Source organism: Ctenocephalides felis, unplaced genomic scaffold (assembly GCF_003426905.1).
Source record: "Ctenocephalides felis isolate EL2017-DRISC unplaced genomic scaffold, ASM342690v1 CF-g0.4_SCAFFOLD_01492, whole genome shotgun sequence".
NCBI lineage: Eukaryota > Metazoa > Arthropoda > Insecta > Siphonaptera > Pulicidae > Ctenocephalides > Ctenocephalides felis.
The window spans coordinates 11560578-11573363 of record NW_020537646.1 but is presented as its reverse complement, the minus strand read 5'-3'; the positions used below and the strand labels follow the sequence as shown (position 1 = coordinate 11573363).

General features: G+C 30.1%; 1 protein-coding gene across 1 annotated transcript in view; it reads left to right on the top strand.

Annotated features, from left to right (window-relative positions):
• Window positions 1-12786, top strand: part of LOC113370835 (hemicentin-1) — a 198735-nt gene that overhangs the window by 82665 nt on the left and 103284 nt on the right. The window contains exons 8-9 of the mRNA XM_026611519.1: window positions 878-880; window positions 12648-12672. Coding sequence (XP_026467304.1) covers window positions 878-880; window positions 12648-12672 — 28 coding nt within the window. The remainder of the gene's footprint in view (window positions 1-877; window positions 881-12647; window positions 12673-12786) is intronic.

Here is a 12786-nt window from a genome sequence, read left to right as displayed (position 1 = left end):
ATCAGGATGCCAAAGGCAAGTATCAAACATTGGTTCTCTGATTGAAATTTCATGACTTTAACTACTGGTCCACTAGGTAGCCTAACTACATACCTAACATTGGTCCTGGTTTCCAGCAAAAGCTGCAAGGCCTGGGCTATTTTTAGTTGAAAACATATTGCTATCTACATCGCCAAGTGTTGACTTACTTTACTACTAGTTGACATCAGGATGCCAAATGCAAGTATTGAACCTTGGTTCTCTAATTGAAATTCCATGACTAACTGCTGATCTTCTAGAACGCCTGGTTATTTCCAAAGATTGGTTCTGGTTTCCTGCAAGTGCTGCAATGTCTGGCCTATTTTCAGTTAGTAACATATTGCTATCTACTTTTCCAAATGTTGACTTATGTCACTACTAGTTGATATCAAGACGCCAAAGGCAAGTATCGAACCTTCTCTGATAGAAATTCCATGACTTCAACTACTAATTCACGAGAAAGCCTAACAGTATTCCTAAGATGGGTCCTGGTTTCCAGCAGGAGCTGCAAGGCCTGGGCTATTTTTAGTTGGAAACATATAGCTATCTACATTTCCAAGTGTTGACTTAGGTCACTACTAGTTGACTTCAGAATTCTATGACTTTAGCTACTAATGTATGAGATAGTTGGACTATATTCCTAAGATTGGTCCTGGTTTCCTGTACAGAAGCAAGTAATATGCATCCAGTGAGTGAGTGAGTCATTCATATCGGATATCTGGAATGTCATCTCAAACCGCTTCTATATAGCATCGTTTAGTCTCTTGCAGTAGCTGCTCGACTTATTAATTATCCTAATTAGGCTCCTTAATTCCTTAAATCCCGCAATTCCGGTTTGAATTATCTGCGCGTAACGCAGAATGTGTTGAATTGGCGCAAAAGCTCCGCATGGAGAACGACTAGAAATCGCATACATAATTTATCATATCTCTCACTGCATTAGTTTCAACGATTCTCCACTAATTGCAATAGTTTGTACAGCATTTGAGGAGTTTACAACGAAACGTGTTGAGTTGTTTGGGTAATAATAGAATTATATAAATTAAATCTGAATTCGAAACAACGAAGCTTTATTTATAATAACTACCTTGCTATATAGTGAAAATATTTTTTTATCGATTTGTAAATTATTTTTAATTATGATTATACTCAACAAAGTTCTTGTCTTTGTCTACAATAAGTGTTGAAAAATATTAGTTCTCAAATTTGGGTTTTCTGCCATTTCCCAATTGAATCTTGTTTGAATTTTTTTTTATTTTATGAACAACGATCAAAACTATTCTTGAATAATTAGAAGGCCACTCAGTGGATGCCCAGAGAATGGATCTCGTCGAGATGATATTATTATTAGATGTTATATATTTCTAATAAAACTGATTTTACTTTACATCATATTTTGTTCTAAATTTTCAAGAAAAATGTGGATATCACCACTGCTTGATATTTGATTGCTTGAGGCTTAAAAAGAACTTGGTGGCAAATTTTGGTGGTAAGGCCAAATCTCTTACCACTTCAGAAACGAAAAAGCTCTGATAATAAAATGAACTTATATTTCTAAAGAGAAGAATCATAAACTTATTTAGTGGATCATGTAATTACAGCTAATACATAAAATAACAAAGACTGATTTTTAGTGAAGTATTATAAATAAAAAAATGATAGATTTTTTTAATGATACTTAATGTAACTAGAGAGCTGATAGTCCAGAAATATAAGCAATAACATGTAAAAACGAGTTGTCGTAAGGCTATAATATTTTAGTATGATCTAGAACTATGGTATCTACTGTCAAAAAAATAATAAAAAACGTCGATTTTTTTTAAACTTTATTACAAGATCGGCCGATCGTCGCACAAAACTCAGAAACGCTAGTCCTCATCGAAATAAATCGAATTTTTGAAATCGGTTCAACCGTTTTTGATAAAACGTCGATTTACGGCAAAAAAGCTGCTCACATAAATTGGTCTCATTCGATTCAGAATGTCTTGAAACGTCGAGAAAACATAAAATTAGCGAATCGGATATTTTGATGAAAACATAAACTTCTCCTTCGGGAAGTTAAAAATGAACCAAATATTTTTAATAGTCTGTTTTATATTGAGAAATGATTTTTATAAAAATAATTTTAATCATAAATCCACATAATAAAGTATGATATATAGCGGAAGTAAGATATATATTTATAATTTTTGTAGTAGAGACAATTTTCAAATATTACGAATATTATTATATTTTACAAAATTTCATATAAAAACAGTTCAGAAGTGCTAGTGAGTAGTTGTGAAAAAAATAGAGTGAAAGTTGCAATATAGGCCATAGAAGTATGATTTGCTCCATATGAAAAAATAATTTAAGATATCAGATAAAGTCTATCTTAAAACCTCAAAATATAGTATGCAAGTAAGTAAATGTAAGAAAACGAGTTGAAAACTGTCTCAAATTTGTTTTTACTAATTTATTTGAGTCAATGTTGATAAATAATTAAAAACTCCAGAATAGAGTCATAATCTCACAAAATAGAGTATGTATATATGCTAATTTAATTGTTGCCCGATATTTAGATATCTCCCATAAAATTGCATTCTCCAGCATCGCAATATTGCATTTTCTTCTCGCAGAGTAACACATTAGCTTAAAATATCCATTAATCACACGATATCTTGCAGAATCCACAAATAAAATTAACATTTTCAACATAATATAATTTTAAAGTACGCAGTAATTAAAATAAAGTAACCACCTTTCTACAAGAGAAAAATATTGCACAAAGTAAGAATTTTCGCTCCAGGTTATTTGAATGGCGGTATGAATTATGGCCTTGTTCGTAGAAAGTTCTGTAATTAATACTTATTATGAAAGAAATAAAATAAAGCTTTGTTACTAATTGGAGTAATTTAGAAATTTATGTCGGTCCGCTTTAGTAGCATTGTAGTTGAGATGATATAATTTGAATGTGCTTTTTTATTTCAACACCTACGAAAAAGTTTTATTTTAATCCTTCAGAAAAAAATAAGTTGTTATAGTCTCAAACTAGATATATAATATTATTGTAAATTTATATTATAACTAGATGCAAGTAATTTTTACCTTCAGGACAGTTGCTCGATGTTGACTAGGAAATTAGATTTAACTATCCAGATAAAATGTTGGGTTTTAAAAAGAAATTTTTGCTTTCCTAAAAACAAATCAAAGCAACTTCCAAATAATTCAGAATAACTTGAAACGTCAAAAAATAAATTTCTTGTAAACAGAATAGTATTAGACTTACTAATTCATCATACCATTACTTTAAAAAAATCCACAAAATAAATATTGCAATGTGAAATATTTAGAGCACAGAACAAAGCAAACAAAAAACATTAGACATTCTCATGCAATTCAAAACTTCTATAATTTTTCCCTTTCTTTTATAAACAAGTGCAAATATAAAATTCCTCTGCAATGTTCATGATATTTCAAATACGCAATAGTCATACTTCACATGTCAAAAATCCCATTTTCTCCATGTGTTTCGTTTCAGCTTGTACGATTTTCGCTCGGAGATCTATTTTAATTATTCCAGAATAAATACTGGAGATGCTAGGAAGATAATTATGAAGTTGGCGATTAATGGTCTGAGAATATACTAGTTGGAGGATGAATGATTGAAGAAATACAGATTCTAGATTCTTAGACACCATTCTTGCTAAGAACTCGAGCAGATGTTGCTGGGGCAGTGGTTCTACAAGTTTAACTGCCAGTGAGGGAAAAATGATTGTCGATATGTCCAAGGACTATTTTTTGATGATTCTAGATACTTCGACATCATTTTTGCTGAGAACTTGAGCAGATGTTGCTAAGGCTGTGGTTCTACAAGTTCAACTGCCAGTGAGCGAAAAATGGTAATTGATATGTCCAAGGACTATTTTGTTGATGATTCTAGATTCTTAGACACCATTCTTGCTAAGAACTCGAGCAGATGTTACTAAAGCAGTGGTTCTATAAGTGCAACCGTCAGTGAGCGAAGAATGATCATCCAAATGACCAAAAACTATTTTTTGATGTCCAAAATCAACCCCTGTAACCAAAGCTCTAAGTTTTACTTAGATGCCCATAATTTTCAAATAAAAGATATTGGCTTAAAAATTTTAAAATATTTTTCCACATTACTTGTTGTGCACTTAACCAAATAAAAATAAGGAGCAACGAGAACCACTTATTTTCTAATAGTGATTCCCTAGAAGTCACATTTTGTCGTCGTTTACTAATTGTTTCATCGTGGTTTATTAGTGCAGATCACTACATATCAGTTTAATATAATTTCTATCATTTCCCACCATTTTTAGAACCTCTGGTCAACATTTTGATATTATGAAGTCCCGTCGCTTGATGCATGGCGTAATTCGAGTTCTGCATAAGCGCGATGTTTCAGAGAGAATATTTCACTTTAGCAAATTTCGAAACTAGTCGTTATTTACACAACAGAGGCATTATAAATTCTAAGTTGAAGTTGGAAAATTATATTGATAAACTTTGCGCATTCTCCACTAACGATTACGAGCTGAGAGTTTTAACGGTGACAAATATAAAGCACAATTTAAATTATAGTACTCTTTGCTTCAATATTTCTGAAATGTTCTTCCATAATAGTTTCAAAAATATATATTAATACTACGTAACTTGATACTTTGGACATTACATTAAAGACTCCTTATTTAGAGCGTTCATTTAAAAATACCATCATCATTTATTCCAGTAAAGCTATTCATAACCCCAAAATAATATTTCAACAGACCTAATTTCCTGCCCTAGTTGCATTTAAGATAAAATCATGACTAATTGAATCTAAAATGGAATCGCAACTCCCAAGTTGGAGGTTTTTGGCAGTGCTGGCATGTAGGGATCAACTAAACGCTGTGAGCATGTGATCTCTGCAAAGAGCATCAGAATTAATTGAATGCATTTTAGCAGTCAGTCAACTATTACAGGACAAATAGTTGGAGGGCTGAAAAATTATTTTGAGATACAGAGTAAAAAATAATAGATTGAAATAATATATTTATCATCAAAGGCCAAAGCAATTTATAAGCTATTGTTCTGGCTGCTAATAAGGAGAGAACTTCTACATCAGTAAAGGTGATCAATAGTAATTATGGTATTAAAATAAAATTGATGAATTGCTGATATATTCCTTAATTTGTAAATATTATTGCAATGTGTCATTAAGTGAATTATTTTGTTTAATACAAGATCAGGTTTTGTTTGTTTTTATCCTGCATCTAAACTGGTCTAAACCAACGCCAACTTCTATTGCTACAGTTATATAAATATATTAAGTACTTGGTTTTGTAATAACCAAACTTTCTGGTTTTAAAGATATCTATTAGAAGACTACACCACGGTTGCCCTCTATAATTGTGATATATAAAAATCTATTCCAAATCCACTAGATTCACTAAAAATAGATATCACTACTACCTAGTTGCACGCAAGACCAAGTGTCTACCTCTTGTACTAAGAACCTCTCGTCTAAATTGTAATAAATATGAGTAAATATTAAAATAGATAGAATAGAAAATAGATTGGTTAATTTAAGTGCACTAATATAGAAAACTGTTAGAATTAAGTGAGCCTTAGCATCAGATATAAATAGAAAACAAAGTGTCATGACAATTCTATAGTTTTGTAGTCAAATAATTTTAAGTTATTTTTATACAGATGGAAATTATTATTTATAAATTTATCCATTTCCATATTGGTGACCGACGACGTTGAGATCAAATGTTGTCAACTGTAGAGAGGTCAAATTTACAACACTCCTACAATCTGTTTTTCCTTCAAATGAATACAACGTGTTTCCGATTACATTCAAACTGGTTTGAGGTCTACACTGAGCGCGGAGTATTTTTAAAGAAATAAAAATTAATTTTTATAAATTTAACCATTTCTATAAAAAAATAAATCTGGTTTGTTACCAGCTTGCCGATTATATCATTTGCATGTGACAGAACGTTGTGTTAGATCGCGCTATCATCATGCTGTTTTCACTCGAAGTGATGTGTTCATATGAATCTACCTCTGGTGAATTCATAGCTTCATGCAAAATATTGATCTCAAAACACGATTATGAGAGAAATAAATAGAGAAAATTAAGGTAGGAACGATATTTATGAAGAATTAAATTGATATACTATATATGCAGACTGCTGTGGATGAGGAGTCCCTAATCAGGAGATATGGAAGTAAAAAACTTCTGGACTTCTGGAAGAATAATTTTATTCGACACAAAAATATTTTAGTAGTAATAAAAGCAGTATGTAAAAGTTCGTTTGGCTGATAAATGTAAGAAACTGGTTAAATTTCTGGTAAATTACCAATGATCAACTTTATTAGATGTCTGAATAGAACTTCCAGTTTAATGGTTCTCCAGTCAATACTTACATTACTGCAAAGCAATTTTTATTCAGGAAGAATATGTGAATCGTTGCGTGAGGAAATTCCGTAACTCTGCATGAATAATGCATTTTACGTGCGATCAAAACACAATTTCTGTGCTATATTTATTTGTCTATAAATATTTTCTCCAAGCAGCTCAGGAAAGGAAAGACTCAGAACATACGGTGCTCGAAAATAGATAAAATTTCGAACAAAATTTATGAAATTTTCAAAAAAAAAATCTTTTGCTATCGGTCTATTAAAATTAGTATAATGTTCGATTCGAATTTAATAGTGCAATTCAAAAAACAAGTGAGGAAACATTGCAACAAAACGTTGATATAGACTGCTAGACTTCATTTATTTTCCATTGTATAAAGTGTACAAAGATATAAGAGACACTAATTTACTTGCTGAATGAGCGTTGCCGATGTTTATTTTATATGGCAATTATTAATGTCATTTCTTACAAATTTATTAGTCCACAAAATTGCCATTATATTATTGAAATAAAACTTTCACAGATAATTTTTGAATAACATTTACTATTATGATAAATATTATTAAATATTATAAATATCATTTTTTACAAAATTATAACTATAATAATAAAAAATAAAACATGTAACATATGACATTTGCTGAATCGGGAAGGTTCCACGATTGTCGTCAACGCTCGTTCAGCAAGTGACGTCTCTTCTATCTTTATGCATTTATTTTGCGCTCGACTAGAAGTCCATGTAGTATAAAGTCTATAAGTTTAAAAAAATAAAATAAAATGAAAAAGTGTAGTTTAGGCAAATCATATGCTGCTAAAATTAATAATAAAATTTATTACTTATAAATATTTTTGAAAATTTATAAACTGCAAAATAATCTTTAATCCTTTACCATCAACTGACTTGGTCGAAGTCCATGTAGTATAAAGTCTACGAGTTTAAAAAAATAAAATAAAATGAAAAAGTGTAGTTTAAGCAAACCATATGCTGCTAAAATTAATAATAAAATTTATTACTTTAAATAATTTTGAAAAATTATAAACTGCAAAATAATCTTTAATCCTTTACCATCAACTGACGTGGTCGTGCTCGGTTTGTTTTGCGGTGGCTTTGCTATCCCGAATGCATTAAATGTTTTCAAATGCATTAGAAATCCGAGCTCAAAGAGATCTCTTCGTATTACTTGCCTTGTATGTTGACTATTGAACTAGTACGTGTCCGAATAGAAACTGCTCGAATCAAAAAGGAATTCAGTTGAAAAGTGACTTATATAACTATGTGAGAGCTTTACTCTTCCGAGAAGTCTAATAGTTTTAATTGGCGATTAAAGTGACACTTATCCAATCGGTAAAGTTTAATCAATATACCATTAATGTTGGATATTACTTTCAAAATTAGATGTAATTCTCAGAAAAAGAAAAGTGGAAGCATTAAGCAGAAAAATGGAAGCATTATTTTTTTTAAAAATAATAATTCTAAGCTACTTCATTTAAGAAGTCAAGTTACTTATAGGATACACAAAATTTCGACTACTGTTAAATATATATACAATAGTAATAATAATAATAATTTTTCAAATAGTCACTGGAACCTGCACAAAATAAACAAATATCAAATAAACTATAATAATCATTCAACAAAAATATCTGATATTTCGAATAAATTCAAAATGTTTACTTTTCCCGTCACATCACTATTTATATTGATGATGAGTGGGTATAAAATACTTCACATAAAGATATAATAAATACTATATTTTAATAAAAAATTATTAATCAAAGGTTTGAAATTTATTTGTTATTCACAGCTAGATCAAGAAAAACACCACTAGTTTAGATTTTTATCAAGTTATTAGACATATCATATATCTTTTTCTTCAAGATACAAAAATCTTTGTCATGTAAAATTGGAACTATTTCTACAAATTTGGAACTATTTCTATCATAGTTAAAGTACTATATTCAGTTTAAAATATCGATTAACTTATTCATTACTAATTCATAAGTTATCTAAAGCAATACAGGTATATTGGCAGTTCTGAACTTCATCGATATTGAACTAACTCGGTTGGAAGTTGAACCTGGTTTAATGCAATTGCTTGAACCTAAACACACATACATTATATATATATATATATATATATATATATATATATATATAACGTTCGTCTCTATTAACACACCTCATCTCTAATTACTCGTTTATTGTCTCTAACTACACTCTCTAGAATTCATTTCTCACTTATTATTTGCCTCTCACAATATATAATGTACCCATTATATATACATACATTATTTACATATACATTATTTTTTCTGTTATTCTATCCATATGTTATGCTATTTATGTCAATATATATAATGCATAATTAAAATGCATATTTAATTAAGAACGATATATGTTTTATGAGCTATTGAGATGTAAGTCATTTTTCTAGAGTTATTAGAAAGCAACCCTGTGTGTGTCCATTTTTTCTATGATAAGATTATTATTAGATTCTTCTAATGCCTCGAAAAGCTTAATATTTTAAAATGAAAACTATTGACATTTTTGCTCGATATCAAGTTGTCTGAGACGAGTGTAAAACAAATAGCTTGTAGTTAAAAACCAAACTTTACGCACGAGTCCCCAGGGAAATCCAATAAAAAAGATTTAAAGTTTTTATTATTCATTGATGTAGAAGTAGTATATACATATGTAATTATTCAAAAATTAACAATTAATAGTGAGCACAGAAGCTTCTATTAAACTACAAATTTTAATAACACAACACGAAAAAATAAAATATAGATGTTCCACTATCATATGTGATATTTCGAATCCATGTTACTTGCGTTTCAAAAATCGTTTGCCAAGTATGACGTGTTATATTCGGCAGAAGGAAAGTTTCATTTAAAATCCTGATATCTAGCATATTGCAGGATTGCAAGTCCGGAAATTGTGTGTGAGCTAGCATAAGTTTTTATGTCACGACCGCCGTAAAATGATATAATTCTGGAAAGTGGTGCGTTTGTATTTCTAGACCAGAGGATGACTGTATGAAGAATTTGACTCAGATATTAAGGATTGAATATTTTACATAAAATATAAAGGACAATAAGTTCAATTTTATATTTTCTAAATTGACATTTCCATTAAGGTTGAGAAAAATTTGTATCGAAATCATGTTATTGGGAAAATCGATAAAATTTAGTTTTTTTTATGAATTTAACAAATATTGGCATTTAAGTACAAATAGAAATTAAATTGATATTCTCTGAACTCTCAAATGTCACGATAAATATAACACGTTATTTATATTTAATTTTTTAATCTAAGTTGCTTTTTGGCAATAGTAATTTCTAAATTACATTATCCTTACTCATAATTTACCATATATTATCATTCAAGTTCAAATTTTAAGTTGACAATGTTTTCATGTGTCAAACAACGATAGGGTATTTTTTGTTTTTTTCCATCATTACTATTATATTTTTTAGTTCATCATCACTATTTTGTTTTTGATGACAAAATCTAAAATAAACCAACAGAACGGACCAACAAATAAAGTTATCTTTGTAAGATGATAAACATTTTGAAATAGTTATACTAAATAAATCGAACAATTCAATTTGTTTATAAATTACCATTTATATTTCGAAACTAAAATTTTCATTGAAAATAAAACCTGTCTGTGTATTTCACAAAACGCGGTATGTTGTGATTATAATTTAAATATTTCCACTGATATATAATGTCGATTAAAGTTTTAATTAAACCAACCATAGAATGTTTTATTGAATGATGAACTTTTGAAATAACTTTTATCAGAACTAAATTATTTATCGCATAAAGTGCTTGCGTGCAGCACAATCTACTCTAATAATCGCATTTGAAACATGATTTAATTTACCGGAGAATTTGAGCGTACATGAAACCTATTAAGGTTTGTTTTTAAATTGAAAATATTGCGATTAGTTAAATATTTTCGATTATTATCTATACCTCTTAAAAACTATTTAAATAATTTATAACATCATGTATCGAGGTGGTGATTTTGTTTTGTAATTTAATTAAGGATTACAATGAATTGGTTTTTTTGATTTTATGGTGTAAAAACAACTCAAACTCAATTCTATAGATTGCACATTATAAGATGCAAAATGAAAGTTAACAAAAAATTATTACAAACTTGATTAAAAATTATATTATTTATGTAGATAAATAGTATTCAATTGCATCCAATAAAAAAATTACAATTCCGAACAAATAAATAATTTGATTTTGAAAACGCTCTAGTAAAAGTCATTAATAAAATGGCTCACATTTTTTGGGTATCGTATTTACGACTAGTAATTCTAAATCTTTTATATTAGTCATATTGCTCAGTATAAATGTTTTGGCATAAAAATAAATAGTTTAATGATTTATCTGTTTGATAACGTATACATATTGGGAAAATGTCATTCAATTCGCGGATCATTGATGTCATTGCTTTCGACTGCCGTGTTATTGGCGGGTGTAACCGGCTTGAAATTTACATTTTAATACGAAATCATGTGTACAGTTTGCGGCACATCGGATATAGAATGCGGATACTGGTGACCATCAACGATTTTATTATTTTATAAGCACTAATATTTTGCAAAAACTAATATTTTGGTGAATAATCAATTTATACTGGCAAAATTTTATTCACATTAACACCCACTAGTGAAAAGATACAGACTGAATTTCGGGCTATAATGTGGTCTTATTAATAGCCCAAGGTCCCACGTGTACAAATGAATAACATGATGTACCAGCATAGTTTTTATGTACAAAAAACAAAACATTGCCCTAATAGACATAATTTGTCATATATTATTTGTCAAAATAGTATTTTTCGCAGGAGTGATCCAGATGTACGAGACATCAAACCGCTCAGCGCTACTGAACGAACCAGACACAAAAAATATTTCAAGACCTCTCATCCGTCAGCCATGAAGTATTTAAGAATTGAAAATTAAACTACCAAAGGAGTGAAGCTAACAGATTAGACTGCTAATCAATTTGACAACATATACCGAATTGTGAAAATAAAAGCAGATTCTTTTAATAAAGCTTCAATTGCCCAATGTCCTCCTACTAGCATGTGTACAAATGTAAAATTTAAATCAGGTACAGGCATTTTTTTATGTCAAAACAAAATAAATGTCAAAATAGACATAATTTGTCATTTATTAACCCGTTCGTTATGGTACGTAAGATACTGCTGTACGGGACAGTGAACTGCCCAGCAGCGTTATTAAACGAAGTAGACACAACAACATATTTCAAGACTTTTCAACCATTAACCATTATGTATTAAAAAATTAAAAACTACACTTCTAAGCGAACCGAGTGATAAATCAATTGGTCGGGTAATCTATACCAAATATTGCAAATAAAAGCACATTCCTATAATAAAGCAGCAATTGCCCAATGTCTTCCTACTAGCATGTGTACAAATGTAAAATCTAAATCATGTACCGACATTGTTTTTGAGTAAAATAAAATCATTGTCAAACTATACATAATTTGTCATATATTAAGCCGATCATTATGGGAGTATTTTTTGCAGGAGTGATGCTGCTGTACGGGACAACTGGCCGCCTAGCGCCGCTGAACGAACGAGACAAAATAAAATATTTCAAGACATCCCAACCAATAATCATATGTATTTAAAAATTAAAAGTGATCAATCAATTGGACAACATATACCGAATATAGAAAATAAAAGCAGATTCCCATAATAAAGCTGCAATTGCTCAATGTCCTCCTCCTAGCATGTGTACAAATGTAAAATCGATATCGTGTACCAGCATTGTTTTTATGTAAAAACAAATCAATGTCTATTCGACGGAACGCATTTGTACTGTTTGATACAGCTTCGTTTTATTGCTTGGGCTATTGAGTGTTTGGCTGTAATTTTCGTATTTCGCACATTGCGCTGTTTTCTTTCACCGCAGACATCGATGTAGCGTTTGCAAATTATATTCAAAATGTAATTTGAACATTATTGATTTTCAGGGAAAGAAAATCGATGGACCATGTAAAACCACATGGCTGAATTATAGAGAACGCGGCATCTCTACAACGTAGAGTTACAGGCATATTTACTATGTATTATATGAATATTATTATTTCTATAACTTACATCTGACATCCAATCTGGCTTCAATATCCTGAGATTTGGCAGGATAAGATTCGTGCAAGGCAACACATCTCAAAATTTGTCCGTGTAAAGCTCGGTCTGCAGTCACTTCTACTACAGAAGTTGCAGACCAGGTACGAGGATTGTCTGGTTCTGTGTTATTGCTTTGTGGGGACACTGGCATTAATTCTCGTTGACCTG